Genomic DNA, 19017 nt, shown 5'->3' with positions numbered 1-19017 from the left:
GATGTCTTCGGAAGTTGTGTGCGCCATTCAAAATTGAGCATGATCTTTTCTTGTCTTTGTCATTGATACTTTCTGAAACTACAGGTTACAAGTCCCTTGTAGAGACAGACGGAATAATCTTCGCTATCAGCAACTCATTTGTCAGAGATTTGTTTTTAAAATGTGCTTATTCTGTCGAATACCCGCTGTTTATTAAAAAGTACAAAGATTTGCAAAATATATGGACAAGAGAGCTGATGGGAATGTCTGTTAGCATCAAGTATGAATAAAGGCTATGTTTGCTGATAAGCTTTCTAGAAATTGCTCGAAGGCCATGATCTCGATGTATATAAAATCTATAGTGTGCTGTGTGCCTTTTTCAACGACCACTCCTTCACGATCTTCGAAGGCGCGTATCGTTCAATTGCATCCATTCCACCGTCATATCTACTTTTTGATATTAATCATCAGTAACGATATAAATAATGCACTAGTTGAATGAATTGCAAACTCACCTTCTTTTTCTTGGACTGGTGAAATCGTCAGGAATTGACAGAGCTGCGTTTGGCGTTATCGAAATTGGGCTATCGCCAGGTAATTTGGCATCAAACGTTTTTAGTAACTTTCTAAATGCGCGTTGTACGGCGCTAACTTTGCTGCTATCTCGCGTGTAAATGCGGACTATGACTTCCTGAAACTGACTTGGAACCATGTATGACACCTGCTCTTTTGGAATGAAGAACGACTCTATATACATGTATGAATCAGATTCCATGCTATCCATTGATTTTAGCCATGTGGAAAATTTACTAACCTCTGTCCCAGCGGTTATAAAATTTGATGGAATCAACAGGGTTCTTATCCTTCATGGCATAGTTGATTTTCAACCATTCAACCAGAACGTCATCACTCGACAAGTGTACATTATCCTCTTGATGTGATATGACCTCTTCTGAATTTATTTTATCCTAACAATACTAAAGGTTAAATTTGCACATTCTTAGGTTGAATACTAGACATATGGAAGTGATCTTTCACTACTCACCTTTCCGAGGTATTGCATAAGATCTTTCGGTATGATAAATTCATCAGCGAATTTGTAGAGATCACGTGTCCGAATACGCTTCATTATTTGACGCGCCTGGGCTAGTTCAGGTTCCTTTGACCGTTCAATGACGCGAAGAATATCATCAGTTAGATTGAGGTAATCCTCCCCATTATCGACTGCCTTGGATATTCCAAACGTCTCATCTGCTGCTAACAAAGCGTCTGTGATCATCAGTTCGATTGCCTTGCCTAATGTAGCAAGGAACGTTAGCTTTGATTCACATGGTAGAAGGTATAGCTCAGTCAGAGACTTACCAACGCGGTGAGTGTATATCCGTTTGAAGAGTGAATATCGCGTGTGGAAGAGCTCAAACAAATTGTACGCTTCTTTGTGATGGTAACAAATCTGGTTGTCCACCACCCGAGTAAACCACATTAGACGCTTTGTGTCGTATGATGACTTAATGCCGAGGTTATAGCAATCTCTTTCGATATAGTCAAATTTGTCGACATCGACACTATTTCTCTTGTTGGCGACAATGTCGAACAGAAAAGCCCTTTCGTCGTATTGACTGTGGTGTGATAAGAAGATTTAGCCTGATTCCTACATTTGATTCATACGTAACCCAAGTAATATGTACCTTTTTGACCGAGGATTTCCAGCAATGAGATCTTTGATGAAGTTGATTTGAGAAGTGTCAATGTCAATATGATTATCATCGATTAGATAATCCAACATCATTTCTGAAGCGTTTTCGTGGGACCAATTTATTCCTGGACTATTGACAACGTAAGATGGTTAGCAAAGGCGATAGTAACCGGGCAGTGCGATGAGAAGAAATTTCACAAACCGAGCTCGAGGCATAAATTCATTGTCGAACACGTGCGAAAATGGACCATGACCTGTCGTACAATGAGGAGAAAGTGTCAGATTTGTTCAATTTCCTAATTTGTACAACCCTCTACGCTACGTACCGAGATCATGGCAAAGACCGGCAAGTGTCACACATCGAACCTCATCTTCAGTAATCTCAAGCTCGGGCTGCTCACTCCGAAATTTGTTGATTAAAGTGTTACTGAGATGCCCAACGCCTACAACCGAAATGGTCAATTCAAAAATTACAGGGGATAAACAAAACACAATTCGTAACCAAACAAATCGCTCAATTTACCAATCGAATGCTCAAAGCGATGATGACTGCCACCAGGAAATACAAAGTAAGCAGACCCTAACTGAACTCAAAAAATTATAATAGAATAGCATGTAAATTGAATAAAAAGTCATTTCATCTCGAGGATATATAAGAAAAAAACCCTCACCTGCTTCAAATCTCGGAGGCGTTGGAATTGTACGGTGTCAATGAAGTCAATGGTGTCATGGTCCAGCTTAATGTGCCCATGAATCGGGTCATTAATTATCTTGTACGATTCGTCAAAAACACTAGATGTCCGAGAAAGAGTTCTATCCATATTTCCTGTAGACAAGAAGTTCGTATCGTTTTCGTGCTGCGAGAACATTGTCACCGAAGCCTTAGTTCCTTGACCACAAGGGAAGCAGACTTATTTTTTGAAGCGAATCAGTCAATTTTGGCAATTCTTCGAGCACGTGATCTCCGCGTTCAGTTGCTTCTTTTTTCGAGCAGTGGCAAACTAAACAGATCCTTTGTTAAGTTATGGCTGGAAGAGGATCACGCGTAGTATTTGGTACGATTGAAGTTTGGCACAGCATAATATTATACGCATAACCACTAATGCCCTCAACTTAACAATAGTTGGAAACATTCCATTCGACTGCACAGAAGAACAATTGATTGATGTCTTTAAGGAAGTTGGCCCAGTAGAGTCATTTAGGTTAGAAACCAGACGTGTTATACTTTAACAGCATTATCAAGTACTAACTTTTACAATGATAGACTTGTTTTTGATAAGGACACAGGAAAGCCAAAAGGCTACGGTTTTTGCGAATTCCAAGGTATATTATCACTATAGTCTTCAGCTTCGCGATTATCTGAATGCTCACTAGGCGATTGGCAATCTGTTTTTGAAAAGATGCTGAAACCGCCTCAAGTGCCGTTCGAAATTTGAATGGATACGAATTGGGAGGGCGTCAGCTTCGAGTCGATTATGCAGATATGGATCCAGCGATAGAAGCGCAGCGCCAGCGGGAGCGGGCACACGATGTATGTATTTGATCAAATTCATATATGTGACGAAACATTGTTACTAAATTATGACTATGAAGAACCGAAGGATGCCAAACCAACCACCACGATCAGCGCCTCCTCCGATGCAGCAAACAAATATGCCCAACGTCGGTCCTACACCAGATTCCAGATCAGCTACTGACCAAATATCTGGAACGCTAGCCTCAATGAACCCTCAACAGCTGTATACCTTGATGACGCAGATGAAGGTGATTATTTAAAAGCTATAAACTGACATCGAATGGACGGAAGGCGCTAAAGATTTTGTTCAATAGCAACTCGCTACGGATTCACCAGATTACACGCGAAAATTCTTAAACACAAACCCTCAAATAACTTATGCTTTGTTCCAAGCAATGATTATGATGAATATTGTTGATCCTAACATGATATCGGTGAGTAGAACAGATCTATGAAAAAAGTACTTTGAGGGAATTTGATACTGAACTGTGCTCGTCTCCTAGCGAATATTGACCAATGCACCTACAACAGCCAATGCAGCGGCGCCGCCTCCCATGCCCCAAAATGTACCTCCACCTCCAAAGATTTCAAACGCAGGTCAACAGCAGCATTTCCGATCGCCAAACCCACAAATGCCTTATCAGCAACCCGAACCAATGATGAACCCAGTGCCAGGCATGCCACAGCCACCCGCTCCCATGCCTCCGGCAGGAACAAGTAAGTGTCGCTGATGGTTTGTAATGGAGGTGCCAATGCATATTGACAATATCGAAACGTTTTAGATGATTTGCAACAGCAACAGAGAGCACTTCTTATGCAAGTCCTTCAACTGAGCGATGCAGACATTGCTGCATTACCCCCAGGTCAACAGGAACAAGTCCGACAATTGGTAAGCAACATCGAAAGCAGCGTACACAAAAGGTTTAAATCCCATACTAACATTCCGCATCTATTGCAACCAACCTTCATTAGAAACAACAAATCTTAATGTCACAAAACTGAGCATAATTGCACGTACTCAATCAATAAAATTAAAACTGTATTTTGCAACTTGCAAATTTTATTTTATCGTTTGTATTTAACGTTTTGTCCCTTTTTTGCTCTTTCTTCAAGCTTGGCTTGACGCTTTGATTTTGCTGGGCCAGTAGGTTCATTGCTTTCCTCAGTAGAACCGCTGCTCTTGAGGTATGGTGCAATGAATGGCCATAATTTGAAGCCAGCGTAAACAGGAATCTAAAAAATGTGAGGTCAATAAATCGATTGTGAGTGTCCTTGGTATCCATTTTTGATGACTTACCACAATGTAGGTATACCAGAATTTGGAGGAGATTACCGCCGTGGTGATATGTACAAACCATGTGATATAAATGATATCAAACATGTAACTGCGCGTAACTAAAATGTTACTACGATCGGCGGGAAGACAGAGAAACTATTCCACAGATCGAGAAACAGCAAAAAGGCAAAAATAACAAAAATGTAATTCAACTCACGCTGTCAACCCTTCTGCGTTAAGATCGTCACCACCGCTAGCAATACTTCCATCTGCTTTGTAGTTTGGTGTGCCAGCGTTCTTGAGAACATTATAAAAGTAAAAAGTGATGCCACTTGTGATACTGTACGCCAACAGAGTGGAAAATGTGAAAGTTTTCCAGAACATTATGCCTCTCCACAAAACATAAAAACCCTTTTTTTTTCCATGTCCGGATTAGTAAGTTATTTGTCGGTAAATAGGACAACACAGAAGGGGGAACTTACATTAACAACTAAGAAACCAATGCGAAGGTTAGCTAGGATCTTAGCGTTGTTAGCTGCGATCTTCTTCGAGGACGCGTTGGCCTAGTACGTTTTACATCCCGGGAAACCGTTAGGCGATTAGATAGGCAAAGCATAAAAAAGATCGGACGATCGTCCGAGAATTATTATCCATCTTACCATGGTTATAGTCTGAGGCGTGGACGATGATGGTCCCCGCTGAGTTTTGCCCGCCTTGCTTATTGTGGCGTGACTGGGGTTTCTTCGCATCAATTGGTTGGCGAGCACTCCAAATCCTAATTACCAACTATCTTGTCCAGCTGATGTGACCCTGCACCATATCCCCCTCTTTGGTACGTTTTGCGTAAAAATAGATCATGAAGCCCAAATAGCAGCCGTAGTTGGGAAGTTAAGATCTCCAAAATTGGCAAAACTAGCAGCTTCGCCAACAATTTGCCTGGGTGTGAAAATCCACGGTAACATCAAACTTTATTTGAATGGCTGGTATCCAAATAAAAAGAAAATAAAGGGTATAAAAATCATTAAGTTCAAATTTGTTTAGCTGCTAACTTCTGCATCCATTATCATGACTGAAGAGGTCCCTAAGAAGCACAGTCAGTTTGCCCTCTATGTTGCTGCAATTCTAGCCGCTGTTGGTGGTGTAGGTGTTCTCGATTCTATTTCTAATGCCAATCACTCCGCCTTACTGATTGTCTCCCTTTTTCTCTACAGTTTATCTCTGGTTATGACACAGGTAAGCAGCTACACGATGCTGCGTAAAGTAAGCAACACATGTAGCTCACCTATATATCAGGTGCAATATCTGGTATCTTGGCCATGAGCCAGTTTACGTCTAGATTCCCTCCCTTGGATGGTAACAGTTACAATCAGGGTCTATTTGTCGCCGCTATTCTTCTCACGGCTATGCTGGGATCTTTGTTGACTGGCTGGTTTGCCGACAAAATTGGTAGAAAATGGACTATCATGACGGGATCATTCGTGTATGCGTTTGGTATCATGTTCGAAATCATTGGCGCCAACTTTGGTATGATGGTAGCTGGACGATTAATTGGCGGTTTCGGTAACGGTCTTTTGACAAATTCTGTTCCGTTGTATCAGTAAGTAATGGGACCAGTATAAATTTATCCAGTTGCTTCATAGTGTTTATTAACAGTTGATGGTACAGCTCTGAAATCGCACCACCAAAAATTCGTGGCCGTCTTATTTGTCTTTTCCAGCTCATGATAACGTTCGGTATCGTTGTCAGTTACTGTGAGTCAAATTTGCTTGTTTAGACAATTTGAAACTACGATCTCGATCCCTATCTCATGTGTTACACGGGTCCATTTTTTTTGTGTAGTCATTGATCTTGGAACTTCCAATATCCAGAGTGATATGGCATGGCGTGTGCCTTTTATCGTTCAAATGATTTTTGCCTTGGGTCTTGGTTCAGCAATGTACTGGTTGCCTTACTCGCCACGTTGGCTTACAGACAAAGGCAGAAATGAGGAAGCTTTGCAGGTTTTGGCTGACATGCGTGCTGATGGTGATATCAACGACCCTGAAGTTCAGAAGGAATTCAAGCAAATTCATGATGAAATCCTACTGGAACACGAGCTGGAAATTAGAAGGTAAGTAATCTGACATATCAAGCGAGTCGTACATGCCCTCTTCAGAATTCTCGTGTGACCAAACCTCATATATGTACTGACTCTGACATCCACTTCTTAAAACTCCAGCTATGCTGAGCTATTCAAAGGCACAGTTCTAAAGAGAACTATCATTGGTGTATTCATTCAATCCGCACAGCAATTCACCGGTATCAATGGTGTGCTTTACTATGCTCCCTCTATATTCCAAGCAGCCGGTTTGTCTGGAACAACCAACTCTTTGGTCGCTACTGGAGTCACTGGTATCTGTAACTTCGCTGCAACCCTACCTGCTGTTATTTGGATTGATCGTTGGGGTCGTAAGCCCACTTTGATATCCGGTGCTTTTATTCAAGCTTTGGCTATGTTCGTCATTGGAGGAGTTTTCCAAACGCAATCCTCTATGGTGGATGGCAATCTCGTCATGAACTCTACAGCTGCCACCAATACAGTCATCGCCTTCATATTCATTTTCACTTTGGCATTTGCCTATTCTTGGGGAGCATGTGGATTCATCTATCCAGCCGAAATTTTCCCAATGAGAGTCAGAGCAAAGGTAATTTGTACATCTGTCTGTCAAAGAAGTGCCATCAGAACACTGACAACGGTTTTGTTTCCATTTTAATCAGGCTACTTCTCTTACTACCGGTGCCAATTGGCTTTTTGCCATTGTCATCACTTTTATCACCCCTGTTGTTATCGCTGCTACATCTAGTGGATTGTATTTCTTGTTTGGTGGATGCTGTATTCTTATGGGAATTGCTTGCTTTTTCATTCCAGAGACAGCTGGTCGGTCTTTGGAAGACATGGAAATCGTTTTTGGAGACGATCCAGCCATAGAAAAGCGTGCCGCTATGGAGCTTGGTGTCAACGTCGATGATTTCCAAGAAATTGCTGCAAACCACGGCAAATAATTAACTGCAGTGATTATTTCACCGATAGTGACCGTATTTCGTTTAATCAAAGTCTATATATTTATGTATTCTGTCTAATACTACCGTTCCTTCTTTTTATCTTGTTAACTCGCAAAAGTATCGTATTATACTGTATGACCACATTAATGCGGAAAAGCCAATATAAAATGAAAGAAAAGATCAAAAGACAAAAGAAAAAAGAAACAAGCTAAATGTGCAAGGGATACAGCTTTTATATATCTGCTGGCAATAATTTCACGAAGTGCATGTTGATTAATTGTCTAGCACGAGTATGCCACATTTGAATGCGAATTTACATAAACATTTTAGCTATAATTTCATGTTGGCTTACAAAACAAAGATGAATATCTACAATTCGCTCGGTCCACAAAAAAGAAATTCGATGATTTTGAGCCAACAGCCAAAAAATTCGGTAAAATTTATTGCCCTGCCATTGAAATTCTCCCAATTCATATCGATAATTGCAAATCCACACATGGATACACATGGGAAGAAATAAGCATTTGACTCCAGAGCAAGTGAACAAAGCAATCACACTTACTAAAGATGCAAAGTGGAAGCCTGGAAAAGTTGCAGAACATTTGGGAGTTTCTAGAACAGCCATTCGCAATCTTGTCAAAAGAACCAATGATCCGAACTCTGTAAAACGAAATAAGCCGATCGGTACTCGGCGTGGTATAGATAAAGTTCATCACCAACGGATCCTGGAGATTGTAAAAGAGCAGCAATACAAAAATCAGTTTGAACTCACAGACATGTTAAATGAAGAATTTGGTCTTACTGCTTCTCGTACCACATATATCCGTTTGATACATGAGTTGACCATGAACCAGAATTCCAAGTCAAAATCAACCAAGCAGCGACATCTGCTGAACGAAAATCTATCTCGGAGAGAAGAATTTACCGCAGAAATCGCTGATGTTGGTCTTAATATCGACAATGCAGAGGTTTTCTTGAAGCGTGCGAGCGATGCAAATGACCCTCTCATGTCTGCTGATTTTGAGTACTGGGACGCTGTATTTACCTCATTGCAAAGAAAAGGTGCAAGTAAAATGACCGATTTTGAGCTTGTTCAGACATTTAGAACATATGCTGAAGACCGCTGTCAAAAGTTTCATGGTGAGCCACTTGGTCTTTGAGTGGATCTTTTTATCTCGTTTTGCTAATGTCAGCTACACCTTACATTAGCTCGTGGAATTGCATACGCACTAATAAGAGAAGGAAATATCATCTTCGAAGGAGGCTTCGGGAAAGCAAATGATACTATGACAAAAGTTTCGGAAACCGTAAGTGGAGCTATGCTATAGGTTCCCTAACTTGATGCTTTTGCTAATCATTATATTCTACTCTGAAAGACGCAATGGCCAATAGGAGAGTTTACGCATTCATTTATTGCTGTTTGTGAGTAATTTGTCACTTAGTCGATGAATCGATCTCATGTATATTGAATTTTCGGTCACAGTAGCGGCACAGTTAGCAGAGAGCGGACAACTTGGATGGAACGAGCCAATTTCTACATATATACCAGAATTTTCACTGTCTGATGAAGTTGCTTCGAAGTATACAACCATAATAGATCTTTTGGCGAATAGAACGGTACGAGTAGAAGTGATCTTGTGTGGAATGCAAAAAACTATGTAATGTTCATGCTCATCGACTGTATACTATTCATTTAGGGAATACCTTATAACGAACTAGCCGTAGCCGACATATACCCACATGGTCAATCAGTTACTCAAGATTGGCTACACAAGCAGGTTCCCGCTTTGATTATGGAAAGACTCAAACATATAGCCGCGGTTGAATCATTTAGGTCAACCTCGGTTCCCAACGAACTTACATACCTTGTAGCCATTCGTGTTTTGGAAGCCATTGCATTCAAGAGTTGGAAGGATCAACTTCAAGAAAATATTTTAACACCGTTGGGACTGAAGAATACTGGAGTTTACTCCAAGACAAGATATCGGGACAAGAAATTTTACGCAACAGGATATACATATGACGACTATGGGACTCAATCGATAGACACTCCAATTCCGATGTTTGAAACTTTGTACAGCCAATATACCGCGGCTAAAGGAATGTTTTCCACCGTGCACGACATGGCTGAGTGGATAAGAAGTCTAATGCATGGCCCAGAGACTCTAGAGCGTGTGCCACCAGTTTCTCGCGATACCCTTTCAAACTATATTTTTGCAGGACATAGTATTTCGTCCTCATCGAGTCAGCCACATTTCGGCACAGCATTGCATGGTCTTGGATGGACTATCAGCACATTCAGAGACGGGCAAGTATGTAGTCATTTTAGCGAAATTTCCGGGATAACAACGTCTTGCATTATGGCTCCAGCTCAAGGTTGCGGAGTCATTCTTTTCACCAATCAACAAGACTCTCCGCTATGCAATATCCTCCCCTGGTGTGCTATGGATCTCTTACTGGATAAGCGACCAAAAAATTTTCTTTCAGCTTTTCAGAAGTGGAAAACACATCGCTTCGAAACACAAGTGGCAGAGGAACGTACCAGGATCGCTTTAGCGAGTGCCAATGGTCACAATGAGGAATTTGCGCATAACTTTATGGGATTATTTCACAACAAGCATTTCGGCGTGGCCCGTGTTGAGAATCAAACGACTCAGAATGGAACACCCGCTCTGTTACGTATGAAGTTAGGACTACTGGATGGGAAACTTCATCCAAATCAAATAGTTGGGTATGTGTGGGATCTCGACGAGGTCTCTAGTAAGGTCATTGGTCGGAAGTTACCATATGTATATTCGGTGCGATTACTTCAAGATCAGATTGATACAAAAAATAGTCTGCAATGCCTATCCCTCACTCGGCTGAGGCCCGATTCCTTAGAACCTGTGGATAAGCCTATTTATTTTGAACGACAGTAACACTGCTTTTCAGATATCAATATAGAGTATTCTCATAAACATAAACATAAACATAAACATAAGCATCTGTAGTCGTAGATTATTTTGTTATGGGATGGTGTTCAAAGTGAGAGATGACATACAATCAATAGGGTGGGAAGGAAGTGACGATTTGTGCTCCCAGTGTCACGAATTGAATGCTTATGAAATAAGCGTACGGTTTCTCGGCTAAGGTAATTGTATCACACATAAAAAAAAGTAAACTCCATCCAGACCAGGTATTGCAATGGAAAATTTCTCAATGCCTAAAAGGTACCTACTGGGCGAGCAGGTCGACGTAAACCCCGCCTGATGAGTAAATATTACTTATTAAACGATCGCTTTCTATTGTGTCACTCTTGTGAATGAGATGGTTGAAGAGGCTGCAGCTGCCATTTTCAAAACCATCGATAATCCGTTTGCTTCAAAATGATCAGCGGCTAGCATACAATTTTTCCAAGACAGTGTGGAAGGGTACATGGAGAACTGAATCAGTGTGTTGCTGTAACAAGGAAAATTTAGAGTGGTACTAGTAAGACCTGAGGGTGTGAACGGGGTACAACTGGGGTAAAAGGCAAATTTTCTCTACAAAACCTCCTTGTCACCGATGGATGAAAAGCCATCGTGACCCATCTTTATTTTCCTTTGTGTATGGGGTAGTTACCTGGGCAGCACAAATTAATGGGTCACGTTTCACGGTTGCTGCTCGCAGAAGGCGATGGTTTAGCATGCTGTGGCGGTTAGGCATGTAATGTGTAATTTTAATAAGACGCCCTTACACAAGGACCAGTATGGGAATTCAAACTGGTCCCTTTTCGGCTCATCACTGATGGCATCCTAGAAATATATGATGAATGCATTTTATCTCAAGCCTGTTTAGCTGATATGAAGTCAATCCATCATTTACATTAGAGCTCATTTCGTTTCGTGTCTTTGCTTTTGCTTTTGGCTTACGGCATTCATTGTTACATTGTATGCCGGTCCACAAAGCACACGAGGTCCACCATCTTCCCAGATCCCATCGCTTCGGTGGGGCTAACCCCACGTTCTTTTTCATCACGCGAGTTTAAATTCCACGCCACAAGTGATCTGAGATTTGTACGCCTGCGTTCATGACTTTGAGATGAAAACGAAAGTGCTCGCGTGGCAATATGCATTTTGTACAATGGAATTGATATTTGGGCGCGCAGTGGCTACACGGTCAACTGAAAGAGACAGTCTCCTCGACACACGAACAAGATATGTATATAAGGAGCAAACTCTAGCACTCAAAGACGATATCATATCCAGTCAAGATGAAATTCACAACAATCTCCACTGCCTTGGCCGTCACTTTTGGTAAGTGCTATGTTCAAAGGGCTAATTTGAAATGATGGAATCAAGCTTCTGACTAATTTTCTTTGTTTCTATCGCCTTGCATTTATTTTGAAAAAATTAGGTTACAGTGTCCTTGCTTCTCCTATCGACAAGCGTGCAGTTCCTGGCTACACCTCTCGTTTCCAGACTCTGTACTCTCAGATCCATAACTCTACTAATGGATACTTCAGCTCTCTCGGCATTCCGTACCATAGTGTTGAAACTTTGATGTGCGAGGCTCCTGACTATGGTCACGAATCGACTTCTGAGGCCTTTTCCTATTATATCTGGCTTGAAGCCGTATGTATAAACATTACAACGAGCTTTATCCTTTGAGCATAGTTTTCTAATAATCTTTACACAGGTGAACGGAAAAGTCACTGGAGATTGGACTGGTTTCAACAAGGCCTGGAGCATTCTTGAGACCTACTTGATCCCAAGTGCTGCAGATCAGCCTACCAATTCCAACTACAATCCCAGCAGCCCTGCCAGCTTGGCTTTAGAATCTGACAATATCAGCGATTATCCTCCGGCATATCAAAGCGTTCCTGTCGGCCAGGACCCTCTCGCCGCCGAATTGCAGTCTGCTTATGGCAACGCTAACATTTATGGTGCTCATTGGATCCTCGATGTTGACAATTGGTATGGATTTGGTCACTGCGGAGATGGCACCACCAAGCCATCTTACTTCAACACCTTCCAACGTGGCCCAAGCGAATCTGTATGGAAGACGATTCCTCAGCCCAGTTGTGAGACCTTCACCTGGGGTAGAAACGACGGTACTGGTTACCTTTCTCTCTTTACTCCTCCAACTTATGCCAAGCAATGGAAATATACCACTGCCCCTGATGCTGATGCTAGAAGTATTCAAGCTGCTTACTGGGCCAATGTTTGGGCTACTGCTCAAGGAAAGTCCGCTGATGTTGCTGCCACTGTCGCTAAAGCAGCCAAACTTGGTGATTACTTGAGATATGCTTTCTTTGATAAGTACTTTAAGGTTATGGACTGCCAAAGCCCATCCTGCGCCGGAGGAACCGGAAAGACCTCTGCTCATTACCTTCTCTCATGGTACTATGCATTCGGTGGAAGGTAGAGCTTCATATTATACTGTGTTTATGTCATTTGATTTACCACAAGCGTGATGTTAACATCTTTTGATATCCCTAGTTTGTCTACCAGCGGCGGTTGGGCTTGGCGTATTGGTTCCTCTTATGCTCATTTTGGTTACCAAAACCCTCTCACTGCTTGGGTCCTCTCCACCCAATCGGCATTCAAGCCTGCTTCGCCTTCAGCTGTTGGTGACTGGACCACATCGCTTGGTCGTCAAATCGAATTCTACAAATGGCTTCAATCTTCTGAAGGTGCTATCGCTGGTGGTGCTACCAACAGCTGGCAAGGTGCCTATAAGACTTACCCTGCTGGAACTCCTACCTTCTACGGTATGGGCTACGACTGGGAACCTGTGTACCATGACCCTCCGTCCAACCAATGGTGTAAGTAACATATCCCCAGTTCATGTATTTCTATTGATCACCTTGTAACAATTGTACTTTCAGTCGGTATGCAAGCCTGGTCCATGGAACGTGTTGCTGAATATTACTACGTTACTGGCGATTCCAAGGTTTCTACTCTTTTGACCAACTGGATCGGCTGGGTTAAGAAGGTCGTTACCTTGACTTCTGATGGCTCGTTCTCAATGCCTGGAGGTCTCAACTGGACTGGTCAGCCTGAGACATGGAATCCTTCCAGCCCTGCTGCTAACACTAACCTTCACGTTGTTGTCACTTCTCAATCCACCGGCGCTCCAGATCTCGGTGTTGCCGCTGCTGTTGCTAAGGCTTTGGCATACTATGGTGTTAAGGCTGCTGATACCTCCGCTACTACTTTGGCTCAAAATTTGCTTGATAGAATGTGGACTCTGTACTATGATGGCCAAGGTGTTGCCGCTCCTGAAACCCGCGCTGATTACTCTCAATTCAACGATGCCTTGACCGTTCCTTCCGGCTGGGTTGGTGCTATGCCTAATGGAGACGTGATTGACAGCAGCAGTACTTTCTTGTCTATTCGCAGCAAGTACAAGACTGATCCCAACTTCCCCAAGGTCCAAGCTTACCTCAACGGCGGAGCTGCTCCTGTCATTACTTACCATCGTTTCTGGGCTCAAGCTGATATTGCTATTGCCCACGCCGTGATTGACATGCTGCTCAACAACAGCACCACCACCACCACTACTTCTGCTACTGGAACTGCAACCTCCTCTTCCACCACCACCTCCAAGCCTACTACTACCACCACTACCACTACCACCACCACCACTACCACCTCGTAAGTTTTGGATTTCATTGATTTTCGTCTGTTTAGAGCTTGTTCTGATAATCGATTATAGTGCATCTCCTACTAGCACTGGTGCTTGCGCTGCTCGATGGGGTCAATGCGGTGGTATCAGTAAGTGTCAATTTCTACCTTTTTTTCCCTCTTCCCCTTCAAAACCTAATTACTTGTCTTCGTAGACTTCTCCGGTCCTACATGCTGCTCTGGTGGATACACCTGCACAGTAAGCAACCCTTGTAAGTATCCCATTTTATGTTCATGACCCGACACAAACTCAAGTGCCCAAAAAAAAATTAATTAACGCCGATTACTCGTAACTTTCTTTAGACTACTCCCAGTGCTTGTAGACCTCAGCTATGGTCACAATGAAACATTAAATCTGCTAGACGGCCCACGTTCTACTGATATGAGACGTCCAGTGAATCATTTCACCTCATATTCAGCAATGCAGCCATATTTATATGAACTAAAGGAGATCAATAAACGAATTTTATTCAAAGATTTACTGCAACTTCCATTTGAACTATATTGTATGCATGCGTACATGTTTGGGCTGGATTTACGGTTGAATGTTTGTGATGTCAACGATTGATCCAATGGGCCTATCGTTAATGAATATGTAGCGCTTTTAAACTTGGAAGTTCCCAAATATTTACTTTGCTGAATATTTTGCTGAAACGAAACATAAAAAAGAATTAGAACCGAGAAATGTCCAGAACAAGTTTTTGATTTTTTAAAGAAAGCCTCATCGATGAAAAATGGGTTCACGGGCTACAAATGTTGTCGTCATAAAATTAATAATAAATACAGCAGTGAGCTCGTTGGATATTGCCATAGCTGTGATTGACTTTCAGTCCAGGAAAGTACAAAGCCTCTCTATTGCTGTTTTAAACGAATTTGATCTCAGAACATCAGAAAAGTGATTTTGGCGGTCATAAACATATCATTTGTAGCTATCTTTAAAACTAGATTTTCAGATAGTCATATTCATACGTGCTTGATTTCAGTAGTATGTAACTGACCTAAACGACGCTACCTCATCTATCATGCCAGTGCTGGTTGCCGTTCAGCAGTCACTTTTTCTTTGCCTGCACACCCTGCAAAAAAAAGCGCTGTTTGAAAATTACAGATGCATCTGTCACACAAATTTGCTGGCACACAACAAAAAGGCGCAACTGTTCAAAAATTTGCCCTTCGCTCTTCGCATCACATCTCGTGTCGACTTGCCTGTGCAAATTTACTCGTCGACATCGCTTTCGGTCCCGTTTTTGTATATTACCACTGCTCGCCAGTTGTATAATATAACGGATTAATTCGGCTGTCATTCTTTTTTCCCAGCCTCAGGTTTCATGTACCAAGGCCCTGTTATGATGCCGAGAAACTTTCTTGACGATCAGCCAACAATCCCTGCAAATTCACAGCAAGCTGATATTTATCAACCAAAAGCAACTAATCAACCTCAAGGACAGGTGAGTGCATCAAGATCTTCTCTTTACGGACTGACTTGCATCTGCCGAAGATGGGATGCAAGTGTGTCCCGGTGTTATATATCCACTTGAAGGCGAGATTGCAGACATTCGAATCGTATTAAGCACCAAAAGCGCTGAATTCCCGATAATACGAGTTTGATTTTTCTGTATACCCTTCAAAGCGGAAGCATTGCAATGAATCATCTTGTATTAACCTTCTCCATCTTCATTTCGTTAGCTGGCAGCTTTAATTCATGGCAAGATGGACTACGACCTTTTCAATAATCCCAACAACGGCTTACTGGGAGATATGTCCCAAGACCGTATAAATAGCGCTCCCCCTTCGCAAGGTATGTTTTTTCATCAGCCATATAGGTATTACTGCCACCAACTGACGCAAATATTCTTCTTGTGTCAATCAATTAGCTGGTGACTTGGGACTTTATCAACAAGACAGTCTCGGTTCTGACACTCCAACTCATTCTACTGGCTACGATGGATCGCAGACCTGGAACCTTTGGAACAATCCTTCATCCAGACATGCGTTTTCGGATAGTGGTAAGGACATCATAAAATTATTTAAGTGAGCAAAATCAGCGGATCTAAATTTTTTGTTTGTTTTTTTTTTCTCACTTAAGCTGATAACGAAGCTGACCAACACCAGCAACATATTCGCCATACACAGCAATATGGAGTTGATAGTCATGCTGGATATGGGCATCAACAAAATGTTAGACAAGCACCGAAGCAACAGAGGTCAGGCGTTAAATCTCCCATCATGGACGACAACGCTAATTCGGGTTTCAGCCGTAGAGGCCGTCTGTTTGACATGATTCAAGATGTAAGCAATTATGGATTTTTAGAGTGACTGGACCTATAGCCAATTTTAACGCATCGCATTTTTTCTCCAGGATTTTCCCCGTACTCCTTCGCCTCTCTTTGGTCTTCAAGACGGCTCACAGCGCCAAAATGCCATGGGTCTTGGTTCTGATGATATGAGCTCTGCTGAATTTGACGCTTTGCAAAAGCAATATCGTGACCAATACAGAAATTCGGATTACAAAGATGTCAACTCACAACAACGTAATGCGAACACCAATGTTAGCTCAGCTATGTCACCTAATCAGAGGCACCATGACTCACAACAAGGCGGTGGCCAGTCTGGATTCCAGGCATCCATGCATGATAACCAACAGAAATCTGTTGCTATTTCACGCATAAACGCCTTGAGAGCGCTGTCCCCTCCTATCAGGAACACTTTTAGCTCCCCACCACCCGCGCGCTCTAATTCAACTCCTCCTTCAAGAAATTTTGATGGGCCCGAGCAAGATCAAGATTACATCAATTCTCGAGTTTTTGACTCTCAGCAAGAATCCCTCAATAGGCAATTGAATAGCTTGGGTCTTAACGATGAGGACAATTTCTCTCCTTATCATCAAGTTCGTGGCCTACAATCGAACGCTTCATCTGGATACGATGCTCATTTCTACGGCGATAATGGTGCGGCCAGCCCTAATCCGTTGGCTCAGTTCCATGGCTTCAATTCTCCTCGCATGGATAATGTCAATGACAACTTGGCAGATTCAGCAGCGTGGGACGGTAGAGACGAATACAATCGTGGACCTCTAACATCTGACTACTATGGTGGACCCAATGTTCCCAATGACATGATGTATCGTCGTTCTCAACAGCAACAGCAGAACATGCCCAGAGGATATGAACCTGATTATATGAATTTCAAGCGTAACCAGTATAACAATTCTCAAGGAACAACATCTATTGCCGCCGCTGCCGCTGCTATGGGCTTGGGACCTAACGGTCCATTGACTGCTCCTGCTGGGCTAGGTATTCCTGGTGCTCACGCAAATGTGAAGGGACCCATGGGTCATATCAACGATAAGAAGTTGCGAGCTTTGCAAGTGCAGCAACAGCAAGTCTTGATCCAGCAACAACAGCAGTTGCTCGCTGCTCGTGAACAGCTTCTCATGCAGCACCAAATGCAGCCTTTCAATAACCAAGGCATTGCTAGACCTCGAAACGCTACTCCAGACTTGAATGTCCGTTCTCCTCAACCTGCATCCGATGTTACACTTGGCATCCGCAGTCAGCTGTTAGAGGACTTCAGAAACTCAAAGAGTCGCAAGTTTGACTTGAAGGATATTGCTGGTCATATTGTAGAATTTAGCGGTGATCAACATGGTTCACGCTTTATCCAACAAAAGTTGGAGACTGCCAATAGCGAAGAGAAGAATCTTGTGTTTGAGGAGGTTTTGCCCAACGCTCTGCAGTTGATGACGGATGTTTTTGGCAACTATGTGCTACAAAAGTTTTTCGAGCATGGTATGTACACAATTTTGTAGTTGTTTCGCTTGGTCTGGCCTTTTCAACTCATTCTGTGAATTTTAGGAAATCAAATGCAAAAAACCATTTTGGCCAAGCAAATGGAAGGTCATGTTTTGACTTTGTCGCTGCAGATGTATGGATGTCGTGTTGTTCAAAAGGCTTTAGAGCATGTTCTTACCGATCAGCAAGCATCATTGGTTCGCGAGTTGGATGGAACTGTTTTGAAGTGTGTCAAAGATCAAAATGGCAACCACGTCATCCAAAAGGCTATTGAACGTGTTCCTGCTCAACATATACAGTTCATTATTGATGCTTTCCATGGACAAGTCTACAGTTTGGCAACCCATCCTTACGGTTGCCGGGTCATACAAAGAATGTTTGAACACTGTACTGAAGGTCAAACTGTAAGTCCTTTTTTACATTTACCTTCATGATGCAATCCTCAGAACCAGTTTGCTGATATCTTGTTTTCATTAGGGTCCATTGCTCGATGAGTTACACCGGTGCACTGCGCAGCTTGTTCAAGATCAATATGGAAACTATGTCATCCAGCACATTCTTGAGCGTGGTCGCGAGGCGGACAAATCTATGGTTGTGTCTAAAATTCGTGGTCAGGTTCTCCAGCTGAGCAAACACAAATTTGCCAGTAATGTCGTTGAGAAATGTGTCGATTATGGTAGCAAGAGAGATCGCCAACTGTTGATCGAAGAAGTACTTCAGACCAAATCGGATGGGTAAGCATATCTACATATTGACTTTTATCAATTCCATCATTGCTAATCCCACTTTGTAGCACCTCGCCCTTGGTCTCTATGATGAAGGATCAATATGCAAATTATGTAGTCCAGAAAATGCTGGACGTTGTAGATGACGACCAACGCGAGTTGTTGGTCACTAAGATCAAGCCACATATGCAATCTTTGAAGAAATACACTTATGGAAAGCACCTTATTCAAAGTAAGTACGAAGCGACGTTTTCCCAACTTGATTCTCCAAGACGGCCCATAACTAACCATGGCTTGTCTTATTACAGAGGTCGAAAAATTGATTCCGTTGATTAATGGTCAGGATGA

At 42.4% G+C, this 19017-nt stretch overlaps 7 protein-coding genes across 7 annotated transcripts; 5 read left to right on the top strand and 2 right to left on the bottom strand.

Annotated features, from left to right (window-relative positions):
* Positions 1–70: 70 nt before the first annotated feature.
* On the bottom strand, positions 71–2582 carry K450DRAFT_234919 (uncharacterized protein). The gene is made up of 10 exons (XM_051588002.1): positions 2347–2582; positions 2199–2259; positions 2002–2118; positions 1878–1929; positions 1668–1805; positions 1342–1598; positions 1025–1275; positions 794–947; positions 495–726; positions 71–426 (listed from the first exon to the last, which is right to left on the bottom strand). Exons 1-10 carry the CDS (start codon positions 2542–2544, stop codon positions 336–338), a joined length of 1551 nt encoding a protein of 516 aa, XP_051445864.1. The 5' UTR covers positions 2545–2582; the 3' UTR covers positions 71–335.
* Positions 2583–2678: 96 nt separating this feature from the next.
* On the top strand, positions 2679–4208 carry K450DRAFT_234911 (uncharacterized protein). The gene is made up of 9 exons (XM_051588001.1): positions 2679–2730; positions 2799–2877; positions 2940–2998; positions 3076–3206; positions 3269–3439; positions 3506–3625; positions 3695–3908; positions 3974–4080; positions 4164–4208. Exons 1-9 carry the CDS (start codon positions 2700–2702, stop codon positions 4191–4193), a joined length of 942 nt encoding a protein of 313 aa, XP_051445863.1. The 5' UTR covers positions 2679–2699; the 3' UTR covers positions 4194–4208.
* Positions 4183–5157, bottom strand: K450DRAFT_234905 (uncharacterized protein). The gene is made up of 5 exons (XM_051588000.1): positions 5127–5157; positions 4950–5030; positions 4685–4878; positions 4489–4576; positions 4183–4424 (listed from the first exon to the last, which is right to left on the bottom strand). Exons 1-5 carry the CDS (start codon positions 5127–5129, stop codon positions 4257–4259), a joined length of 534 nt encoding a protein of 177 aa, XP_051445862.1. The 5' UTR covers positions 5130–5157; the 3' UTR covers positions 4183–4256.
* Positions 5158–5516: 359 nt separating this feature from the next.
* Positions 5517–7727, top strand: K450DRAFT_299107 (uncharacterized protein). The gene is made up of 7 exons (XM_051593699.1): positions 5517–5607; positions 5679–5700; positions 5761–6064; positions 6133–6218; positions 6307–6577; positions 6686–7151; positions 7225–7727. Exons 1-7 carry the CDS (start codon positions 5533–5535, stop codon positions 7507–7509), a joined length of 1509 nt encoding a protein of 502 aa, XP_051445861.1. The 5' UTR covers positions 5517–5532; the 3' UTR covers positions 7510–7727.
* Positions 7728–7963: 236 nt separating this feature from the next.
* On the top strand, positions 7964–10496 carry K450DRAFT_299106 (uncharacterized protein). Its single transcript, XM_051593698.1, has 5 exons — positions 7964–8649; positions 8719–8816; positions 8886–8931; positions 8993–9126; positions 9207–10496. The coding sequence occupies exons 1-5, from the start codon at positions 8016–8018 to the stop codon at positions 10425–10427; spliced, it is 2133 nt and encodes a 710-aa protein (XP_051445860.1). The 5' UTR covers positions 7964–8015; the 3' UTR covers positions 10428–10496.
* Positions 10497–11740: 1244 nt separating this feature from the next.
* On the top strand, positions 11741–14479 carry K450DRAFT_270635 (uncharacterized protein; the record flags this gene model as incomplete). The annotated part of the gene is made up of 8 exons (XM_051592972.1): positions 11741–11783; positions 11884–12101; positions 12166–12890; positions 12969–13294; positions 13358–14126; positions 14188–14246; positions 14312–14368; positions 14460–14479. The coding sequence occupies 8 exons, from the start codon at positions 11741–11743 to the stop codon at positions 14477–14479; spliced, it is 2217 nt and encodes a 738-aa protein (XP_051445859.1).
* A 3119-nt stretch (positions 14480–17598) lies between these two features.
* Positions 17599–19005, top strand: K450DRAFT_172982 (uncharacterized protein; the record flags this gene model as incomplete). The annotated part of the gene is made up of 4 exons (XM_051584167.1): positions 17599–17941; positions 18008–18348; positions 18422–18678; positions 18738–19005. 4 exons carry the CDS (start codon positions 17599–17601, stop codon positions 19003–19005), a joined length of 1209 nt encoding a protein of 402 aa, XP_051445858.1.
* Between the last annotated feature and the right edge of the window lie 12 nt (positions 19006–19017).

This window comes from Umbelopsis ramanniana, assembly GCF_025399195.1.
Source record: "Umbelopsis ramanniana AG unplaced genomic scaffold K450scaffold_18, whole genome shotgun sequence".
Lineage (NCBI taxonomy): Eukaryota > Fungi > Mucoromycota > Umbelopsidomycetes > Umbelopsidales > Umbelopsidaceae > Umbelopsis > Umbelopsis ramanniana.
This window is presented reverse-complemented; position numbering and strand designations above follow the sequence as displayed.